At 34.6% G+C, this 21069-nt stretch overlaps 4 protein-coding genes, 1 long non-coding RNA gene and 1 pseudogene across 17 annotated transcripts; 3 read left to right on the forward strand and 3 right to left on the reverse strand.

Annotated features, from left to right (window-relative positions):
* The first annotated feature begins 1428 nt into the window (after positions 1–1428).
* On the forward strand, positions 1429–3550 carry LOC104706277 (putative mediator of RNA polymerase II transcription subunit 19b). 2 transcript variants are annotated; one of them, XM_010422453.3, is made up of 6 exons: positions 1429–1765; positions 1859–2154; positions 2338–2544; positions 2716–2794; positions 2888–3038; positions 3350–3550. In XM_010422453.3, the coding sequence occupies exons 1-4, from the start codon at positions 1738–1740 to the stop codon at positions 2785–2787; spliced, it is 603 nt and encodes a 200-aa protein (XP_010420755.1). In that variant the 5' UTR covers positions 1429–1737; the 3' UTR covers positions 2788–2794; positions 2888–3038; positions 3350–3550. The 2 variants fall into 2 exon arrangements, with proteins under 2 accessions (XP_010420755.1, XP_010420754.1); XM_010422452.3 differs by having other exon boundaries at positions 2716–2775.
* An 86-nt stretch (positions 3551–3636) lies between these two features.
* LOC104706279 (uncharacterized) lies at positions 3637–6975 on the reverse strand. Its single transcript, XM_010422454.3, has 13 exons — positions 6754–6975; positions 6567–6662; positions 6376–6453; positions 5940–6020; positions 5630–5849; positions 5479–5537; positions 5318–5367; positions 5141–5228; positions 4792–5037; positions 4609–4701; positions 4426–4530; positions 4223–4339; positions 3637–4126 (listed from the first exon to the last, which is right to left on the reverse strand). Exons 1-13 carry the CDS (start codon positions 6817–6819, stop codon positions 4061–4063), a joined length of 1365 nt encoding a protein of 454 aa, XP_010420756.1. The 5' UTR covers positions 6820–6975; the 3' UTR covers positions 3637–4060.
* A 125-nt stretch (positions 6976–7100) lies between these two features.
* On the reverse strand, positions 7101–9238 carry LOC104706280 (uncharacterized; annotated as a pseudogene). Its single transcript, XR_015564069.1, has 7 exons — positions 9111–9238; positions 8840–8988; positions 8306–8378; positions 8116–8209; positions 7911–8021; positions 7756–7810; positions 7101–7666 (listed from the first exon to the last, which is right to left on the reverse strand). The product of XR_015564069.1 is annotated as an uncharacterized LOC104706280 (transcript).
* Positions 9239–9595: 357 nt separating this feature from the next.
* LOC104706282 (uncharacterized) lies at positions 9596–12625 on the forward strand. Of its 11 annotated transcripts, none has more exons than XR_015564072.1 (14): positions 9596–10114; positions 10195–10235; positions 10327–10419; positions 10510–10584; positions 10668–10717; positions 10815–10904; positions 10988–11044; positions 11178–11247; positions 11330–11427; positions 11522–11569; positions 11661–11814; positions 11894–11978; positions 12078–12206; positions 12301–12625. XR_015564072.1 is itself a non-coding variant. In XM_010422456.3 (14 exons), exons 1-14 carry the CDS (start codon positions 9802–9804, stop codon positions 12495–12497), a joined length of 1509 nt encoding a protein of 502 aa, XP_010420758.1. In that variant the 5' UTR covers positions 9602–9801; the 3' UTR covers positions 12498–12625. The 11 variants fall into 11 exon arrangements, 5 of the variants coding, with proteins under 5 accessions (XP_010420758.1, XP_087318400.1, XP_087318397.1 ...); XM_010422456.3 differs by having other exon boundaries at positions 9602–10114; positions 11326–11427; positions 11522–11574; XR_015564071.1 differs by having other exon boundaries at positions 9629–10114; positions 11522–11574.
* Positions 12510–14188, reverse strand: LOC104706281 (elongation factor 1-beta 2). The gene is made up of 6 exons (XM_019228349.2): positions 13836–14188; positions 13637–13753; positions 13469–13541; positions 13184–13307; positions 12908–13021; positions 12510–12806 (listed from the first exon to the last, which is right to left on the reverse strand). Exons 1-6 carry the CDS (start codon positions 13919–13921, stop codon positions 12643–12645), a joined length of 678 nt encoding a protein of 225 aa, XP_019083894.1. The 5' UTR covers positions 13922–14188; the 3' UTR covers positions 12510–12642.
* A 4308-nt stretch (positions 14189–18496) lies between these two features.
* Positions 18497–20113, forward strand: LOC147939688 (uncharacterized). Its single transcript, XR_015564779.1, has 2 exons — positions 18497–19293; positions 19862–20113. It is a non-coding gene; the product is annotated as an uncharacterized LOC147939688 (long non-coding RNA).
* The last annotated feature ends 956 nt before the right edge of the window (positions 20114–21069 follow it).

Here is a 21069-nt window from a genome sequence, read left to right on the forward strand (position 1 = left end):
TTGATGTTACTGTACCAAAAGTAAAAGTAAATTATTTTGTAAAAATTAAAATTTTTAAAAAATATTTTACAATATAATTTGGTTGAATATTTGCAATTTTTTATGTTACTACTAAAAGTAAATGTAACAAATTAAAGACAAAGATTTGTGTAACTTATTTGCAAATTGCAACACCACATAAGCTCATAGTAATTTAATTTCTGAAAATATATATTTGAACTGTAATTATAAGTATAAAATTAAAATCTATATTTTTTTGATTGTAGTATATAGATTTTAATTTTATACAGGTGACTTGAAGGGATTGGACAGGTGACTTGAAGGATTGGTGGATAGGTGACTTGAAGGATTGAACACGTGACTTGTGCTTTATTCGACAAAAATGCACAATAATTGTACCTTAAGCTTCTGATGAACCTTGAATCCTTCAAGTATTGTACCTTGAATCTAATCCTTCAATTATGTACCTTAATCTAGGGTTTGCGAGCGAGAGAATAATATGTTTGATACATCTTTCGATACATGTTTCTGCGTTACAAAGGTCTCCAACCCTTATATAGAGTGAGAACAAAGCCTTGTCCGTGTCAGGTAGAGGTTGCATGCTGAACGATTTGTTGAGAGCCGATATTGCTCCCCCAATATCTCCCTTCGACTAGAGCTCAAAGGCCATCTTGAACTCTTCAATAACTTGCTCTTAAAGAGCATGCTTTTGACGTCGAGCTTGGCTTTGACGTCGTTGACGTCGAGCTTGCTTCTTATGATGTTCTGCCATTTAAAGACATTCCTTCTGACGACGTCGTGCAACTTCAGCTTCAGAGTCAACCGGCTCCTCAGGCTCAGCCTCTCGCCCTCGAGGAATGTACGACATGCCTAATTGGCGATAGATCTCTTTAAGAGTATCCTGTAGGCTAGGGTCCAGCCTCGAAGCTTCTTTCAACGCTTCCCATTTAAGAAATTGGTGCTGCTCTGAGCGTGGAGGAGACGGTTGACTATGAAGCTGAAGTTGCACGACATCGTAAGTCGCAATCATTTATCATATAAAGCAAAAGTCATCTGTCCAATCAAATTAAGCCACATCAGATTTTTTTCCTTTTTAAAATAAAAAAAATAAAAGTCCATTAATTAAAAAAAAAACATGATCGTAATGTATAAGCGATTTCTATGTTTTACTATTAAATTTTTAAAAAAAATCTGCAATCACTTAAATTCCTAAATATTACTTAAACTCTGTAATCACTTAAATTATTTAAAAAAAAAAAATCAGATTTATGGGTTTTTTTCTTTCTTAGCAAATAACAATAATATGCACGCAACCGAGTAAAAAATGTAAGGACGAACCGTAATGAAACTATAGAGATGATATTTGGGTTGAGAAGGCCCAACTAAAGCCCGTACATGAAATATACCACTATTGGTGTTTACCCAAATGAAATGGATGAATGAATCCAATCAATAAATCGGCTGGCTAAAATCTGTCAAAACTGATCCAAGCATCATCGTTGTTGAGACGAAAACACACACCTCTCTAACCCTAATTAAAAATTACGACTTCTTCGTTCCGAGTTGAGGGTTTGCGATGAGACCTGCCTTGTGAAAACATATGTATGGGCGGTGGTGCTTGCTGCTTCTTCTATTCTCTCTCACACACTAGTCAAAATCTTGAGCTTTTGGGCTCTTTTTGGTTTCAGAGATTCCAATTAGGGTTCTACGAATTGCAGTTTGATCAATTCTAAAGATATGGAGTCAGAGAGCAATAAGTTTGGAGGTAAAAAAAAGCTTTGGTTTTTATTTTATTTTTTCTTTCTATTTTGGATTTGAGGGTCGTCAATGAGAATGTTTGATTTTTATAATTGCAAAGGTCCGAGAGAATTGGGTGGTGCTTTAGATCTTATAACACAATACAAGTTGTTGCCACACCTTGAATTCTTTTGCAAGAGGTCACTCCCTGAGTCACTTTCAGATGCTCATTACCTTCACAGTCTGGTTGGAGACTCAGAGATTAGAAAAGGAGAAGGGATGCAATTGGATCAGCTTATTCCTAATGCTTCACTTGGCCGAGATACTAGTAATAATGCTCGCATCCAACCTTTTGTTCTTGATGAACTTAAGGAGGCTTTTGAGCTTAATGATACTGCCCCCGTTGAATTGCCTCCAGTGAGTATCTTTTCTCTCTCTCTCTCTCTATGTGACTTAGTGTAGATATCTGATTCTGTTGATACTGGAATTGGAATTAGTATATGATACATTCCATTGATAAGTTGAATTACCTGCCAAGTATCTTGTTATGATAGTTGAGCTATGTAAGAGATTTTGAGATCTTCGGTTTCTACTTTTCAGGCAGAGAAGGGAGCTCCTACCATTGCGTCTAAATCAAAAAGCGAGTCCAAAGATAAGGACAGGAAGCATAAGAAACATAGAGACAAGAACAAGGAGAAAGATAGGGAACATAAGAAGCACAAGCACAAGCATAAAGTTAGGAGCAAAGATAAGGATAAAGACAAGGATCGAGAACGAAAGAAGGAAAAAAGTGGACACCATGATAAGGTAAGAGCTTTCTTGGTCCCTTTCTTTCCTACGAATAATAATAGCTGAGTGGCAAAGTGTTTCTCCATTTCTAACGATTGAATGTGTCCATTGTTCAATTAGTCAGAGTTAGCAAATCTGTGCAGTCTAGAAATTTACATGGTATGTTAATGTTATAACTTAAACTTTCAGAAAAGGAAAAGCAATGGGGATGCAGATCTTGATGACGTTCAGAGGCACAAAAAGAGTAAGGTGATGTATTAATTGCTATGTAAGACATCTCCATTTAAATGAAGCTGAATTTGGACGTTACTGTTGCTCAGCAATTTATATTTTGGTCGTCCCTAAAATTAACTTTTTGCAGCATAAGAGCTCAAAGCCTGATGAGATGGGAGCGATGAAGCTTACTACTGGCTGAAGCGTTGGACACTCCCATTTTTGTATTGCACACCCAAGGACGTGTTATGGAGAGGTTTAAAAGCAGCTACTTAACTCACTGTTGACTAATTTGTTAGGTAATTGTCCTTGTACTGTCTCTTTCCAGGCTTCCAGCTTGTGCATTCTCGGCCACTAGACTCATCTTTTCATCTCTAGATATTGCATGTTTCTCATATGGCAATGTACATGATGATTGAGTAAACAACGCTAAGGTCGTTTCAAACAAGAAGAAATGGTCAATGATCTCAGGTTTATAAGATAACCTGACTAGTAACTGTGAATGCACAAGCTTAAGTTTAGTGTGTATCAATGGTTTGCATTTGGCAATGTTTCTATACGATGTAGATTGGTCTCATCTAATAGCAATGATTTGATTTTGGCTTTGTAGGTATAATCTCTAAATAAATAAATAAAATACACTGTGGGGAAATTTCGGAGGGACGAAGCAACTAAAGTTTGCGGGGAAGAATCACAACTTGTATTATAATTTGATTTGGTGGCAGCTTTGTACATTTTGTTACAAACAAGTTTATCCATTCTAGACTTCTCGTGACCATTTTAATAGAAACATTTTGAGCTACATACAAAATGGGCAAAATCACATGGAATTCATACGTTCGAAGTTGTTATAATTGTGAAGGTTATGTATCAAATCCAATGTGGCAAGCCGAAAACTGTGGTCGAAAGGTGTTTGTTTAGTGACTTTAGTCTCGAACAAAAAAAGTTAAAATTTTGGCACAAAAGTTCAGAAAACCAAAAAAAAAAAAAAAAGAAGACATCAAACCATCTGAAACGGAACAAAAGGTGGTCCGTGCAGAGGAAGAGTCAGTGGCTGACAAAATGTTTAAAGACTACAACAAGTTTGAGTTCATGTAGGCGCAAATATGTAATGAATAGCAAAAGATCAAACTCTATCAGCAAAACATACTAACGGAAAATCTCAAACTCTTAATCAACAAAACCTTAGTGGGGAATGTTCCAATCCTTCTCACTCTTCTCTCCTCACTACTCTTTTCACCAAACGAATGACTAATACAAGCTGCTTTTCATTTGAAAGAAACGTTCCAAGATGTGTGCCTCATATGCTTAACACTCCTTTTCATTTTCTAGCAAAGGTCTCTCCCTTGTGCTCACCCCCGGCGCAAACTATATAGCCTGCTTCCACCTATAAACAAATTGATGTTTTCATTATGGAATCCGTAAAAAGCTTTGATATGTACGGGACTCTTGTGTATTATGAAAACGGAAAGGAGCAACGTACTTGGCAGTCTCTCAGAGTAACACGCTCTTGAAGCTGCGCGTTACTGCAAATGACTGAGCCTTGTATTGAACATCCGTCTCCAATTGTAGCATGGTCCATCACAACTGAATTCACAATCTGCACCCAAATATAAGCAGCTGAGTGTATTTTCGAGATGTACACTCCTATTCTTTGGGTTGGCGTCAGTAAAATTTCATTGTTACCTTCACATTGGAGCCTATCCGGCAATGTCTCCCAATTACAGATCTTTTGACACTACATTTATCACCGACTTGAGAGCCTTCTCCAAGCATACAATGAGGTCCAACCTGCATCCCATAAATAGTTATTGGCAATCATGACTCAAAGAACAAATTGCCCAGTATCTACACAAATGAGGGACGTACTGTGGTTTTTGATCCAAGCTCAGCTGATGGGTGGACAATGTTATGATGAGCCGAAAAGGAGTATCCGGATAGGTGGTTTGCATCACCAATAACCTGCACAAGTTTTTATGGAGCTCGATATGTCAACTGCGAAAAAAAATACTAGAAAAAGGTGTGGAACACATTTATGAGGAAACAACTTACATCCCTATTTACGTCCATGAAGGCCTGAATGCTATTCAAGCGGACAAAATACTTACTTTCATCCGCTATATAAACACAGCATTTATGAGTTTTTCGGCTGTCCAGACCTGATTCATAAACTTGATGAAAGCTTGGCAAAGATGCGTTTGAGAGAACTTGAGACAAGACCACCTCGTTGTTCTGCATATTATTCTTTCCATTTCCATTTTCTTCTACATTATTTTGGTCAGAGGAGACATCTGATCTCTGAGACTCAAGGGGAAATATAACAAACAAAGGATCAAAATGCTAATAAAACAAATGGTATGATCTCATTTAGTCTCATTTGCAAGGACCTTATCCAACTAACCAGCTGGGTGCGAACAAGATATGGTAGTACATCCTGTTTTAGGCTCCGAAAAGCAGGTTTTTGATCCAAAACTTCCTGCAGAACTGATCTGTAATACACAAGAGAAGAGACAAAAGAACATATTGAGTATCAACATATAAAACAAATTTGTTAGCAGGAAAGCTAGATCTGACCAACCTTTTGAAGGCATATATATGAGAATCCATGAGATCTGATCGCAGTTCCATCTAAATCGAAAATGACAAAATAATAAGAAACTGTATGAAGATTTATCTACAGTCAGATGAAAAGATGCATTGTAGGTCATTTATAAGAACTTATTTCTTAGAGAACATTACCTTGCCAGCCGCACAGAGAATGCTCTTATTTACTCGGGTATCTTTCTTAATCTCAGTCCCTAACACAATTTCAGAAGGTAAACCAACAAAAAGTTCAATTATTTTGTTCCTACTTACTCTAAGACATAAAAAAGAGAATTTGAAGTAGGACCTTTGGCAATGTATAACAAGAATTGTTTCCAGGAATCAAGCCCTACGATATCCTCGCAAGCAGGTTTCTTGGTTTTATCTTTCCCACCAGAACCCCCGGATTCTGATGGCCCACTCACCGGTTGCGCACAGAGCATTACAGTTACTGCTGCATCATGCCTTCTATGAGTGGCAGCGACAGCACCCGGAGGAATATCAGACACAATGTCTCCACTTACAATCTACTTCAAGACAAATTTCCAGTAAGCTAGAAGCTCAAAAGTTACACAAAGGAAAAGTTACGAGAAGCCAGAAGCTAAGAGACGGCTGACCAAAATGTCGTTGGCAGTTAAGTGGTGTGCAATTGCCCTGAGAGCCCCAGCAGTTCCAACATTCTCAGCAACAGCGGCAACCTAAAGTAAGATATCCAACAAATCATAGAATAAAACTACTCAGTTTGTTATGTTTATAACCTCAGGACAAGCACAATATGCAAAAAGCCTTCCAGGGTGGGAAAACCTATTAACCACTGGATGCAGGATAGTCCTAATCAAACAAATGGCTCATAGTGTAAACTGCAGTCGATACTGCAGCATGGAACTGTTCTGGTTCGGTAGTTCTAGAACCAACCAACAATACCTATAACGAACATTTCTTCCTATCATACATAGAGATTTAACTGCGAATCCACAATGCACTAGATCTAGATGAAGAAACAGGGCTCCAATTCTGAATGAAGTAAGGTCAGGTAAGGATTGTAAGAAAAACCTCAACATGTAAACGATCAACACAAGCAGAAGATATCCATCCACCAACTTTAAGAGCAGCATCTTCTCCTTCAACAACCTGTTCCAACAATGGAAAAAGCGAAGAATCTAAGCTCCACCAAAAATTCATTGAAAACATTCAACCTAATCAGCAATTGTATGAAGAAGAAGAAGATATAATAAAAGGCGTACGACGATCAGATCCTTGAGATTATTGCTCTCGAGCAGATCAAGAACGTAAGATAACACCGGACGATTCGCTACGGGAAGCAACGCCTTAGGAACTTCCTGAAGAAGGAAAAAACGAAATTAGCTAATTCGCCTAAACTTACATCGGGAAAAAAAACTGTTTCAGCTGATGAAAGTGAAAGAGACCGACCTTGGAGACTAAGGGAACAAGATTACTAGAGAAGCCTCCGGCGAGAATCACGACTTGGAAATCCATGTTATTGTAACTGAATTTGACGGTGTAGACGAAGCAAAGCGAGAGAGAGAGAGAGAGAGAGAGAGAGAGAGAGGTTTCGAGTTTTTCTCACTTTCTGGGGTTTTGATTTTGAGAAGACAACGACGACGATATCAAAACCCGCTTTTCGTTTAGAGTATCTCTTTTGGATCCGACCGGGTCGTTCGGTTTAACCTTGGGTCATCAATTAATTTGTATGTCAAATCTCTTCTTAATAACAGAAACAGTTAAATCTCTCTGTTAGGGTGTCATTAAGCTTTGGATGTTGGAAAAGATAAATAAAATGACAAAATTATATAATGTGAGCAATCAATCTCCTAAACACTGCTTCTTCTATGTATAATAAGTGTGTCAGTTCCTAAAGTTGTATCCTTTCCCATATCTTAACTTTTTTAGTCATATCACCTAAACTTAAAAACCAAACCCCAAACTTCTTCACCCTTGGTCTACTCTATGCTTTCTTCATCATAATCTTCCTCATCACTAGCACTAGCCTGTTGTTGTTGTTGATCAGGATCCATTTTCATTTCGTTCATTCCCAACGACGGCCACTCTGGACTTTCTTCTAGCTGTTTTTCTAGCCATGAAGCAGTGCTCCATTCTCATCTAAATCCACATTCAGATCGAAGTTCCTTACTTTACTATGATTGTTCTGTGACGCAACTTTCTTCCAAGATGTATCTCTGTTTTCAGGAGAAGGTGTCCTGCTGCTTTCTGGAGAACCATCTTCTTCAAACGTAAGAGACAGGCCATTTCCTGTTTTTCCACCACCCCGTCCGCGGCCTTTACCCTGCCTTCCGCTGTCACTGCCAGAATGTTTGACCTCATACTGTAACAAGGCCAAAATAAAAAGGGTTTAAAACATAAGCATTAGAGCCAAAACAACTATCTATTGGCAAAATAAGTCTTGCTAGTTACCAATTGAGCGCTCTTCATATCTTCATCGTTGCAATTACTTTCATCGACAAGTTTCCTGAAAATTCAGAATAACGAGTTGTTAGAGATGAAAATCTATACCAAAGTGAAGTCGTTTGCTTGATGACATAGAGTAGTAGAAGCTGATAGAGACTAACCTTCTTTTGGAAGCAGATTGGTCTTCAGCATCTGAGCCACACAAATCAGGAACTTTACCAACAGTATCTCTTAGAAAATCAAAGACATTAAACGCGTGCACACACTGCTTCCTGTAAAAGAAAAAAAGAATAAAAAGCTTTCAATAAGCAAGAATACAATTGGTTCATAGATAAGCAAAAAACCAAGATGGGAGTTCACACATACAAATGAAAGGAGCTGATAGTTTTCGCTCCTCGACTGAGAGTTATATCATATGTATGATTGCACAAGTCTTGTAAAAATAGCTCCAAAGCTTTAGCTGCAAATTTATATTCAAACCAGAATGGTTAAACCACATGTGACACAAGCTGTATAAACAACGTTTGAGTAAGAGAAAAAAAAAGACATGACTTACAAACAAGAAGAGGGACAGCCATTGCAATTTTGCCAACTTCCTCATCGGTTTGCATAATCTTCTTAATCCTTGTCTGAAAACCCAAAAATTTTGAAGTTCAATTACGTTAGTAAAAGACCACCCTCAAGAAACCAAAAGGCAGAGCCACTAGAGTATTTGTTCAACACAAGATACATCTCACCTTCGACATGAAAAATTACAAAATCACACTCCTTAAAAATCTAAAGACACTTAAGAAATTTCATATACAGAACAGAGAGATCTCATCTTTAAGTCTTAAACAAGATATCTCTGCAGCTTCTTTATCTCTTAGCCCTGAACAAAAAAACAGTCCTCAAAGCCCAAGACACATTCACATAAATTCAAAACCCTAAAGAAGACGAAAGAAAAAAGATCATGGAAGAAACCCTTGTAAAGTACAACGAAAGTGAAACCTAACTAAACTCACAACTAAGAAGAAAAAAAAAACAGATTCCGTAGGAACAAAACGAACTTATATGTAAAAAACAAAACAGAGAAAGTAATTTGCCATACCGCTGGAAAACGTGTCTGGAGCTTCTTCTTCATGCTTGTTCAACAGAAACGAAGTAGCTTCCCAAAGTCAAGGGAACAAAAAAAAAAGGGGATGAAGATAGATAAAACCCTAATTTAAATTTTTTTTGTGTTGCTTGCTTCCGTTCTCTCTGTGAATAAAATAAGAAGGATAAAATCAATATATATGTTGATTCCATCAAACACGACAACATAAGAAAAAAAAAAAAAAGGTTTTCTTCGAGTAAGAAGAAATTGGTCTCTGTTTCCTGACCCGTCCTTGTCGGATCCAAATCGGACGCAATTGGACTTTTCTTTCTCCCACAAATTCTCTTCTTTTTTTTTTCCCCCTTAATTCAATAATTGAGAGAAGGAAACATAAGATGAAACAAAATTAAAATTTATCTTGTAAAGAGAAATTAATCTTTAATGAAAAATGAAATTTAACAAAAAAATAAATATACTCAAAATCTTAGGTTTTTAATAAACTATAGTTTTCGTATATATAAAAATTTATAATAAGTTACATTTACAGAAGAAAATCACTGGTACTGTAGTAATTAAATGAAAAAAAAAAGTAACACAACTGTTAAAATAAAATAGCAAACAATTATATTATATTGGCAATTTTATTTTATATTTATTTATTTACTTATGTATCCAGCTTTTTAAATAATCTTTTTTATAAAAAAATAATTACTAAAAATAATCTTTTTTTTTTCTCATGTGTAAAAATAATATTTTTCTAAAAGAAAAATTGAAAGCATAGATAAATTTATTTGGAAAAAATAAAATTCAAAAATAAGACAGCCACACATGTTTAATCGGAGGCTAATCTCTCTCTAGAGTCTCTGGTAACAACACTTTTGAACTGGAGTCGGACCGCAGGAAAGCCAGAAGAAGACTGATCACAGTGTCTGATGATCTTCTGACTAGACACAGACCAAGCTAAAGTAAACACAGAGATGTCTGTGTCTCTGAGTAACACTTGTCTTCGATTACCCACCAATCCTTTAGTTCCACCAAAACGCATAATTCTCGATGGAGTTCTCCCTTTTCGTGTACCAAGCTCTCACATCTCCTTATCCCGTTTTGGTTTCAAATCAAACCAAATCTTTAGAACTCAGACCCCAAGAATCTTCAAGTACTGTTTGCCTCAGAGAGTGTCCGATGAAGGCAGAGAAACACTTGTAACAACCGAAAAAGATGAAGAAAGGGTTGTTGAATCTCATAGGCTCTTCTCTAATCTTAATCGATCAACGTTGAGGCGAGAATCCGGTACAAATATTGTATCTTTCTTGCATTTGACTTACCCAAAATGTTGATAGAAGTTTTGGCTAAGTTTTGAAAATTTTCAGGGAGTTTGTCTAGTGCTATTTTCTTGGTTGCTGGCACTACTGTAAGTCTTCTTTCTCATAACTCTCTCAAGATTTTTTGTGGGACGAATCCAGTTTGGTTTCAGGTAAATCTCTATCCTTTTTCTTGATTAGGTAGGTGCAGGGATACTTGCAATTCCAGCCGTGACACAAGAATCAGGTTTCTTGGCCTCTGCAGTTGCCTGTATTTTCTGTTGGGCGTTCATGGTAATGATTGATGGCTCTTCTCTTCTTATCTCTTTTAACGTGTCTTGTGAGGAATGTATTGGTCATTAGAAACATATCTTTTGGCTTCAGGTTGTGACAGGTTTGCTAGTGGCTGAAGTAAATGTCAACACCATGAGTGAACTAGGCTCTGGTGGCGTATCTCTTGTATATATCCTTGAAACCCGATACTTCCTCTGCCAACTAACTTCAATTAAGTTAAACTCAGCATTGACTTGATATTTTGGTAGGTCTCAATGGCGAAGCGGACTCTTGGGTCTGCTGGAGTTCAAGTTGTTTCGTAATCATCCTCTCATTCTCATTTCAAAACTTGCTTTACTTAGTTGCCTTCACTGTTCCTTTCATTTACACTTGAAACAACCCTTTCTGTTCTGTAGTTGGTCTTACATTCTCATACATTACACCCTTCTCGTGGCCTACCTTGCTCGGTCTTCAGGCATCCTTACAAACTTCCTCGGCATTCCAATGTATGAAACCCCAATTGATCCTTATACTTACACTGAGTTTTGAGTGCTATGCTGCTGTACTTATTCCCAAGAATGTTCTGTAGATGGGAGAGTGCAACTCTGTTCTCTATGGTTTTCGGAGGCCTTTGCTTCTTTGGAAGGTTAGCTCTCCATTTTAAAACAGTCAGTGATTCCACAATTTCAATCAAAAACTGTCTAAACCCCTTAGAGAACAAGAATGGACTAGTGGAAGACCTGAGAAGTAGTACTAAAACTTACTCCATGTGGTTGTAGCCAGCGGTTCATCGGTGCAGCTAATGGAGTTCTGGTGTTTGGAGTAATTGCATCGTTTGCAGCACTCGTGGTAACACTTTTTCGTTAAAAGACTTTTCTTATGAGTTCATGAAAGGGAAAACCAAACCAAATATGACCATTTTGTTAGGCAGTTGCGAGTGGAGACTTGCACTGGGAAGCTCTTCTCAAGGCTAACTTTGAGGCCGTTCCTATGAGTATACCCATTCTTGCCCTTTCATTTGTTTATCAGGTAGTTAACAGTTAATCTCATGATTCAACCTTTGAGTCTTGAGTCTTGACTCTTAAGATGTATAAACTTGCTTAACTGATGGTTTTTCTTTCAGAATGTGGTGCCTGTCCTATGCACTGATCTTGAAGGAGACTTGCCGAAAGTAAGGTGACATCATACCCTGCAATGGTGATGGTAAAACTCACTCAGTCTGTATGAATTAACTAAGCCTTTTGAAATATTCTTATCTTCAGAACCGCGATTGTTCTTGGCACAGCCATACCACTTGGCTTGTTTCTTGTGTGGAATGCTGTAATTCTTGGATCGTTTCCAGCAGATAATGGGGTGGCTGCTGAGAAAATGGTTGATCCTCTGCAACAATTGAGATCAAGCAGTGTCATTGTCGGTGTAAGTTTCGTTATTCTTGCATATAAGATAAACGAATTACCACCAATCACCTCACATCAGTCTTGTTTTGATCACACAGCCTTTTGTGGAAGCATTCTCTCTTTTTGCAATCGCAACATCCTATATCGGATTTGTCTTAGGCCTCTCAGATTTCTTCTCTGATTGTGAGTACTGAGTATCATTGAACAACCAAACTTTATGTTTTTCATTAAATCTACTGCCACGGAAAACTGAATAATTTTTTCTTTTGTATAACTTTCAAGTATTGAAGCTCCCAAGTGGTCAGAACAAGCCTCTTCTTTACTTTCTCACACTGGTTCCACCGCTTGTCCTGTCACTGCTAGACCCAGAGATTTTCTTCAAAGCCTTAGATTTTGCCGGGACATATGGAGGTACAAGTCTCTTCTTTAACCACCTGAACAAACAGAACACACATTTAACCAAACTAATAGAAAACTGACTATTGTTTCCCTTCTGGTTCTGTAGTACTAGTTTTGTTCGGAATCATCCCAGGGGCAATGTCTTGGTCAGATAGGTACATAGTCTCATCAACAACAGTAACAGGATTGCCGCAACTTGTCCCAGGAGGAAAACTCACTCTATCTCTTGTGATGGGAGCAGCAGGATGCGTTATTCTTTCTGAAGTAATAGAGAATTTTTCAAAGTACCTGAGTGCTTCTTAATAACAATGCATAGGAATAAAAAGGCTTTTATATTGTAATATGAAAGAGGTCTTGCAACTAGAAAAGAAACATCTTCAGCAAACCACACAAACGAAAACAAAACTTGGAAATCAAATATATTTTGGTAAGGAGAGGTTTAAAGTCTCTAGATCTTGTTGAATGCGACGATGTCACAACTCTGGATGTACTCGTTGTTAGGCTCTGAGGTGAGGAAATCTTCAATGAGGTTGTCTGGGGAGACAAGGTCATCAACAATGGTGAGCATAATTGTGAGTTTCTTGATTCCGTAACCAACTGGCACCAGTTTAGCTGCAACAAAAATACAGAAGAAAAAACCTCAATTAGAAAACTGTCCAACAAAAGAAGAATTCAAAGTTTACTCTCTTTATAGATCAAAAGTCTAAACATACAAGCTCCCCATAAAAGACCGGGCATCTCAACAGCACGAACAGCCTCCTCCAGTTTCTTCATGTCAGTCTCATCATCCCATGGCTTAACATCCATAAGCACAGAGGACTTTCCACCTATCAAAAAGAATAAGAATCCAAATTAAAAATCAAGATGCAGTAACTCATTCACATGTTTCCCCAATAAAAACCAAGAGACAAGCTCGTATATCAATTCCAGCAGAAGAATACGCCAAACTTAAGATTTCGAATCCTATCCAGTTCAATCTATAGACTTACTCTCTTTAGGCTTCTTGGTATCCTTCTTAGCAGCCTCCCTCTCCTCAGAAGCTTTCTTTTCCTCTTCGGTCTCGTCACCAAAGAGATCAATGTCATCATCATCATCAGCTGCAGATGCAGGTGCCTGTTGATTCATGGATAATAATAAATCAAGCACACAAACACAGCTCGTGGATCTCTAACACAAGACTAGAGGAAGTATCACCATATCAAAGCATTGTCCAACACTATATAATGATTACCCTTTCCTAAAGTCTACAACTATGATAATCAAGTAAAAAGTACCTCAGCCTCAACAGCTGAAGCAGCAGCAGCAGCAGAGCCACCGATTTGAACTCCAACAGCCTTACCTGGGAAGCTGCAACAAATCAAAAAACTCGTCATTACATTGGAAGATCAATAAATAATACTCCAAATCTGACTAACTTAATTCCAAAAAAAAAGAGGACAAACCTTTTAGCGAGGTGAGAAGCTACACACTCGTACCACTTGCTAGCATTGGGGAAAGCATCGCTGGGCTTCGCTGGAACGGCAGCGTAAACCTTAACATCATCCACAGACAATTGATCTCTGCGAATTCAAACTCTATTAGAATACAATCTAATAGTTAAGACGATCGTGTAGCAAAAATAGGTAAAGGAACAAACTTTACCCGGAGATATAGGTTTTTCCGGCGAGGTGCTCCTCCACGGATTTGACACCCTCCTCTGTGTGTAGATCTGAGAAAGTAACGGCCATTGTTGCTGCTTTAGGGAGTTGAGGATGAAGAAAGATCAAAAGAGAGAGAGAGACGGAGAGAGAGAGAGAGAAGCCGCTTTAAAAACCTAAAAGAGTTGAGTGTGTGTAGCTTGAGTCTCTGAGAAACCCTAAACCCGATTAAGAAATGTACTGTCACGGGCTAAGCTGATATCTATCTTTGAGCTTGTTTGTGGGCCTTGATACGGGACGAGGAAATATAAATTTCAAAGTTTGATTTGGGTTTGGAACAAAAGACGCATCCAATACGTTTTTTTTTTTTTTACAGCAAATTTATTAATTTATACTAATAAAAAATATGAGCTATAAGCTCTTAAGGCCGTCCAGATTGGATTTTAAACAACCAATAGAAATTTGACATATCATTTATTAACATTTTATACAATTTCCAAAATTTTCTATATTAAAAATTATTTTAAACAACCTATCATGATTTGCATGTCATTCATTAACATTTTTTAAATTTACAGAATTTTTTAGAGAAAGGAAAATTTTAAATTTATGGAAATCAAAAAACTAAGCACAATATCCCACATCGGCTAGAAATTTTTTAAACAATGGTTCAGAACCAGTATAAATAAGATTAATATGCTTTCAACAACGAATGAGCTAGAAAGCTTGATTTATCAAGCGTCCAAGTTTAATAGTTTTATTTGGTTTGATCTGGTTTTTTTTGATCAAATTAACTTTAAACAGTTTCAAAGAAATATTATAATATTTAAAATTTTTAAAAGTTTAAATATTATAAATATTGAAACTTTTAAAAATTCTTAGATTTTAAAAAGTTTTTAAATATTATAAGTTTTAAATTTTAAAAGTTTAAAATATTATAAATATTGAAAATTTTTAAAAGGTTCAAATTTTATATTTCGAAACCTTTTAAAATTTTAAAATATTAGAAATATTGATGCAAAACATAAATTATTTTATTTATCTACATTTGTGCTTTTTATTTCTTATGAGTTGTAAAACATATTTTTGTGTATGATTTTATAGATGAGTTGATATTTTTTCATTAATATTTTTATTTTTGGGTCTAAGGAAGAAGGATTGACATCGCAAGACCTTAATTTGATGTTTGAGTCAAATTTTGAGGTTTAAAGAAGAAAGATGGACGACAAACACACATGTTTTATTAACTATACATAGGCATGACCAGGGTTATGGTTGTCACGGTTAAGGTTTATTAATCATCGGTTATGGTTAGAAACTTTTATAATCTTAACCAGAACCGTTTAACAAACGGTTAAACGGTTACGTTTAAATACGGTTACGGTTCAAGCGGTTACTGTTATATACGGTTACGGTTATTTGATAATATAATACGGTTGATATTATTTGATGATATAATATAATTGATATTATTTATTTATAATTAATATGTTCTTATAGTGTACTCATCTTTCTATATATCATATGATTCATATTAAATAAATAATTATTAGTATATTTTATTATGTTTTTAAAATATTATAAACCAAGTAAGGATTTTGGTTTGAGAAGTTTCTAAACGCGTGAATCTAAAACCAAATAAGTATATGGATAAAATTGTCAATAATTGGGTGCATGTGTTGACTATGTTGGTAATCATCAATTTTACAAATTTTATGAGAAAATAAATGATTTTGTTCTTGGAGTTTGATGGGTTAACAAGTTGTGTGGTAGTCTAAAAAAATGTTTTTCAGTGGAAGAATGTGAAGACGTTGACGAGGAAGAAAAAGAAAAAGAGTATAACGAAGAACCAAACGGTAAAAGTTACGATAACAATTAACACAAAATTTGACAATAAAAATGACAAGAAAGAATATGAAGAATATGAAAACATTGAATAAAAAACACGAAAACATAGGTGGTAGCGATCAATTAAATATGAAAACGAGTTAAATTCATGATTATAAAATTGTTTTGTTTTTCTGGTGATAAAAGAAAATGGTTTAGGATATGTGAGGCCATCAGTTTGATTTGTCTCGCCTCGACGTCAAGTTAAATTTATGATTTTTTTAATCAGATTTGATTTTATAACATAACTCATTTTTATATTTTAAAAAATTGTGTATCTGAAATTTAATCTTTTTCCTTAGTACTAGTTTTAATTTTTTTTTATAAGATAATATTTTATTACCGTAATCAATCATATATATTTTTTATCAAAATATATCAAATAAACCCACGCGTAGCGTGGGTTCAAAACCTAGTCTATACTAATAAAAAGTAGGAGTTATAAGCTCCTAAAGTCGTCCACAGAGGATTTTAAACAACCAATAGAAATTTGACATATCACTTATTAACATTTTATACAATTTCCAGAATTTTCTATATTAAAAATTATTTTAAACAACATATCATGATTTGACATGTCATTCATTAACATTTTTTAATTTTACAGAATTTTTTAGAAAAAGGAAAATTTTAAATTTATGGAAATCAAATAACTAAGCACAATATCACACATCAACTATAAATTTTTTAGACAATGATTCAGAACCAGTATAAATAAGATTAATATGCTTCTAACAACGAATGAGCATGAAACCTTGATTTATCAAGCGTCCAAGTTTAAAAGTTTTATTTGCTTTGATCTGGTTTTTTATTTGATCAAATTAAAACTTTAAACAGTTTCAAAAAAATATTATAATATTTAAAATTTTTAAAAGTTTAAATATTATAAATATTGAAACTTTTAAAAATTCTTAGATTTTAAAAAGTTTTTAAATATTATAAGTTTTAAATTTAAAAGTTTAAAATATTATAAATATTGAAAATTTTAAAAGGTTCAAATTTTATATTTCGAAACCTTTTACAAGTTTAAAATATTATAAATATTGATGCAAAACATAAATTATCTTATTTATCTACATTTGTGATTTTTATTTCTTATGAGCTGTAAAACATATTTTTGTGTATGATTTTATAGATGAGTTGATATTCTTTCATTAATTTTTTTATTTTTGGGTCTAAGGAAGAAGGATTGACATCGCAAGACCTTAATTTGATGTTTGAGTCAAATTTTGAGGTTTAAAGAAGAAAGATGGACGACAAACACACATGTTTTATTAGCTATACATAGGCATGACCAGGATTACGGTTGTCACGGTTAAGGTTTATTAACCATCGGTTATGGTTAGAAATTTTAGTAATTTTAACCAGAACTGTTTAACAAACGGTTAAACGGTTACGTTTAAATACGGTTACGGTTCAAGCGGTTACTGTTATATATACGGTTACGGTTATTTGATAATATGATACGGTTAATATTATTTGATGATATAATATAATTGATATTATTTATTTATAATTAATATGTTCTTATAGTGTACTCATATTTCTATATATCATATGATTCATATTAAATAAATAATTATTAGTATATTTTATTATGTTTTTAAAATATTATAAACCAAGTAAGGATTTTGGTTTGAGAAGTTTATAAACGCGTGGATCTAAAACCAAATAAGTATATAGATAAAATTGTCAATAATTGGGTGCATGTGTTGACTATGCTGGTAATCATGAATTTCACAAATTTTATGAGAAAAGAAATGATTTTGTTCTTTGAGTTTGATGGGTTAACAAGTTGTGTGGTAGTCTAAAAAAGGTTTTTCAGTGGAAGAATGTGAAGAAGTTGACGAGGAAGAAGAAGAAAAAGAGTATAACGAAGAACCAAACGGTTAAAGTTACGATGACAATTAACACAAAATTTGACAATGAAAATAACAAGAAAGAATATGAAAAAATAAGAAAACATTGAATAAAAAACATGAAAACATAGGTGGTAGCGATCAATTAAATATGAAAACGAGTTAAATTCATGATTATAAAATTGTTTCGTTTTTCTGGTGGTCAAAGAAAATGGTTTAGGATATGTGAGGTCATCAGTTTGATTTGCCTCGCCTGGACGTCAAGTTAAACTTATAATTTTTTTATCAGATTTGATTTTATAACACAACTGATTTTTATATTTTTAAAAATTGTGTATCTGAAATTTAATTATTTTTCGTAGTACTAATTTTAATTTTTTTTATGAGGTAATATTTTATTACCTTAATCAATCATATATAATTTTTTATCAAAATATATTAAATAAATCCACGCGTAGCGTGGATTCAAAATCTAGTGATATCATAAAGAGTTTACACATTACCGAAACAAAGCAAATACAACCATTATTATAAATACAGGAAATTGAACATAATTTCGATTATTACAAATACAGGAAATTGAACATAATTTCGATAAAAAAGTGGAAGTGACCCTGCTGTCCGAACGGAAGCCTTACGGGCTAACATATAACATATGTTAAGTCCCTCTCTCATATACTTGTAGATGGCTATCATCATCCCGATGAAACTCCAAAATGCCCTTGGCATAACCTTGATTAATAAGTTGAAATTGAATGTTGTAAGACTTAATTCTGAACTTTGTTGCCTCCGTGATATCAAAAACAAAATAACTTTATTCTGCCATAATTGACGATTTTCATCTTTCGCTATCATCCACATGATGAAAAGCCAAAATCCTCGCCATATATTCTTAACCGAGACCAAATGCGTCTTTTGCAATTTCGTGTCCAAGCCTCGCTTTGTTTCCTGAACCGTATTCCAAAGAAACCAAAGTATTGATTCCTTCAAAAGAAAGAAAATCCTATGTCGCCATGGCTTGTCAATATGAAATATGATATACCACAAAGTAGAGAACACATGTGATACATAGACGCTTATTATCACTACATCGTCGTCTCCGATTCGTAGCTTTCTCCATGGTGGTCTCCATGGACGTTCCTTCCATAGCAAATCTGTTGAAAGAAGAGTATTCAAACCGCTAGATACCCTGGCCAACGGATGTAAGCCACTCAATGTTGTCGATGAACCATGGTAGTGATCACCGGAAGAAGGAAATTATTCAATTGAGCGGAAAAGCGGTTGAAACAATCTTGTATCTCCAAGAGATTTAAAGGAGAAGACGAGAATATTTGTGAGAAACCTCCCTTTGGCCTTCGTTTATTGTAGATCTCAGCGATTTTCACCATCGCGAGTAATTCGGCAACACTTTGAAACTTGGGTTTCAAAGTGGGGATAACAGCCGAAGTGTGGATTGAACGAACATCATGGTCCACGGCTCCGGCGGAGAGAACAATCATCACCGAAGTGAGAAGGAATTGGAAAAGTAACCGTCTCTCTGTCGCTTTTTTAATCGCCATGCATCGAATACGTTTATCGAAGACCAAAATAGTTTAATTTCCTTCTTCTAATAAGAAAATGGTTAGAAACGTCTTGATCGACTGGTTCACAACCGGTTACTCTCACTCCATGATAACGGCAACTTCTCCAACCACATGGTTAAGTGGCTGTCAACAGGTTAACTCGCGATCACAAACTTCTCTTCTTAGATTGTAATTCTGTTTACACTACCAAAAACTCTAATTTTCCGTAGCACTAAGATGTAAAAACGTTTTTTTAGAATAAATTTTACATTTTATTAAAAAAAAAATGGTTAGAAATTAATTTTTAGATTTTTTTTTTAGATTTACGTTTTCTATTTTACCTCTAGAATATAGCTTTGAAGGGGTATAATTTAGTATTTTAAATTTACAGTTTAAAATTTAGTTATTTTGTATATAGAAAATGAATTTTATTGAAAATGGCAATAAGAGAGTATTTTTGTAAAAAAAATATAGAGAATTGGTATTTTTGAAAATACTCCTTTTAGTGAAATAGAAAACAAGTTAGAAAAAAGCATATACAAAAATACCATTTTTCTATACTTTTTTACTAAAAATTAATTAGTGATAAGTTTGACTTCTTAAAGGTAAGCTAAAATGCAGAAAACACTGTTCAAATGCATTCTACAAAAGCAAAGATGGATCTGGCTTTAAGGATGCCCACTAAGCTAAAAGCTAATAATCAATCTTCCTAATTTTCTCAGGAAGTTTAAGCCTAGGATCTCAAATCAATGGAATATTAATTCTAACAAGAGGGGACATTAAAAAAATGTGAGATGGCGAAGCATGTTTATCGATGGAGCTGACGTTGGAGCATATATCCCTTTTAGAGAATCGATTGTGTAATGGTCACACTCACATGTATATTAGAAATTTTAGATCCGATCTAGCGAAAAGTTTGAATAATTCGATAAATTAAATTCACTTTCGACTTGTGTCTTTAATTAGACGCCAAATAGTGTGATCATATAACCCCGATATAAGGACTAAGGAGCACTCTCATAAGAAATGAGTCAAATGACTTGTCTGTCATCTTTATACGAGAAAAACCTTTTTGTCATATACCAGAAAAACTTTATTTTTGTATATATATATAGATACATTTCTATCTACTACACTTCACGACGGAAATGAAATGCATGAAAGATTGTGTAGTACTACGATCGATATTACATTAATGTATAAAATATATATAAAAATCTGCGCAATATTGAAGTTATTTAGTAATTAGTAGTATACTATCTTTTTCGTCGTTATCTAGCTACTTAGGTAGTAGTCACTAAAAAAAGATTAAGTTCGATCCTAATTATTTATTTTCTAATAGGCTCGATGCGAGTTATTTTTAAATATCCTGCGCGCCGTGCACGTTAAAATCATGGTACGAAGGTAGTAGTTTATGTTACTCGAAACAATATAAATTGTTGATTTTCATCGAAACACCAAATTCGTTGTTATCGAATTAATATCGCTATTCAAAATTTCCATTGTTGATACTAACGGTAAAACCAAGGACTGTATAAATATTCTTGCTGTCGCCTACTCGCCATTGTTTTTTCTACGTAGTATTATAATTACTATATGATTTTTTTTTTGTTGGCAATTTAAGATTTGATATTACCCAGCCACGACCATTACTAAGCAGCTGTAGCAATTATCCGCTAACCTTCTCCTTTTATTGCTCACTATTACGTAGAGGTAGAGCACATGCAAATCATTTTAGCTAAATTAAATGACTGAGAAATTTCAATAGGCTTTTTTTTTTTGAAGAATAATGTTTTCTATACTACGTACGTACTACTTAAAAGAAACGAAAAAGATGTCAATAAAGTTTTTTTAAATAAGGCTTTGTGTATTCAAATCTTTAACATTATCAACTTTGTCATTGGGAAGCATAAAACTTTATTTTTATGGG

Source organism: Camelina sativa, chromosome 8 (genome assembly GCF_030686135.1).
Source record: "Camelina sativa cultivar CO46 ecotype springtype chromosome 8, ASM3068613v1".
Taxonomy (NCBI): domain Eukaryota; kingdom Viridiplantae; phylum Streptophyta; class Magnoliopsida; order Brassicales; family Brassicaceae; genus Camelina; species Camelina sativa.

Bases quoted from the DNA above. Each gene is read 5' to 3' on its own strand.
- LOC104706277 (XM_010422452.3), top strand. From the start codon at position 1,738: ATGGAGTCAGAGAGCAATAAGTTTGGAG. The intron at 1,766-1,858 runs GTAAAAAAAAGC...ATAATTGCAAAG, and splicing joins AGAGAGCAATAAGTTTGGAG to GTCCGAGAGAATTGGGTGGT. The intron at 2,155-2,337 runs GTGAGTATCTTT...TCTACTTTTCAG, and splicing joins CCCCCGTTGAATTGCCTCCA to GCAGAGAAGGGAGCTCCTAC.
- LOC104706279 (XM_010422454.3), bottom strand. From the start codon at position 6,819: ATGGATTTCCAAGTCGTGATTCTCGCCGGAGGCTTCTCTAGTAATCTT. The intron at 4,702-4,791 runs GTAAGTTGTTTC...AAACTTGTGCAG, and splicing joins TCATGGACGTAAATAGGGAT to GTTATTGGTGATGCAAACCA. The intron at 4,531-4,608 runs GTACGTCCCTCA...TATGGGATGCAG, and splicing joins AGCTTGGATCAAAAACCACA to GTTGGACCTCATTGTATGCT.
- LOC104706282 (XM_087462274.1), top strand. From the start codon at position 9,802: ATGTCTGTGTCTCTGAGTAACACTTGTCTTCGATTACCCACCAATCCT. The intron at 10,420-10,509 runs GTAATGATTGAT...TTTTGGCTTCAG, and splicing joins TTTTCTGTTGGGCGTTCATG to GTTGTGACAGGTTTGCTAGT. The intron at 10,905-10,987 runs GTATGAAACCCC...AATGTTCTGTAG, and splicing joins AACTTCCTCGGCATTCCAAT to ATGGGAGAGTGCAACTCTGT.
- LOC104706281 (XM_019228349.2), bottom strand. From the start codon at position 13,921: ATGGCCGTTACTTTCTCAGATCTACACACAGAGGAGGGTGTCAAATCC. The intron at 13,754-13,835 runs GTAAAGTTTGTT...TTGAATTCGCAG, and splicing joins GGAAAAACCTATATCTCCGG to AGATCAATTGTCTGTGGATG. The intron at 13,022-13,183 runs GTAAGTCTATAG...TCTTTTTGATAG, and splicing joins TACCAAGAAGCCTAAAGAGA to GTGGAAAGTCCTCTGTGCTT.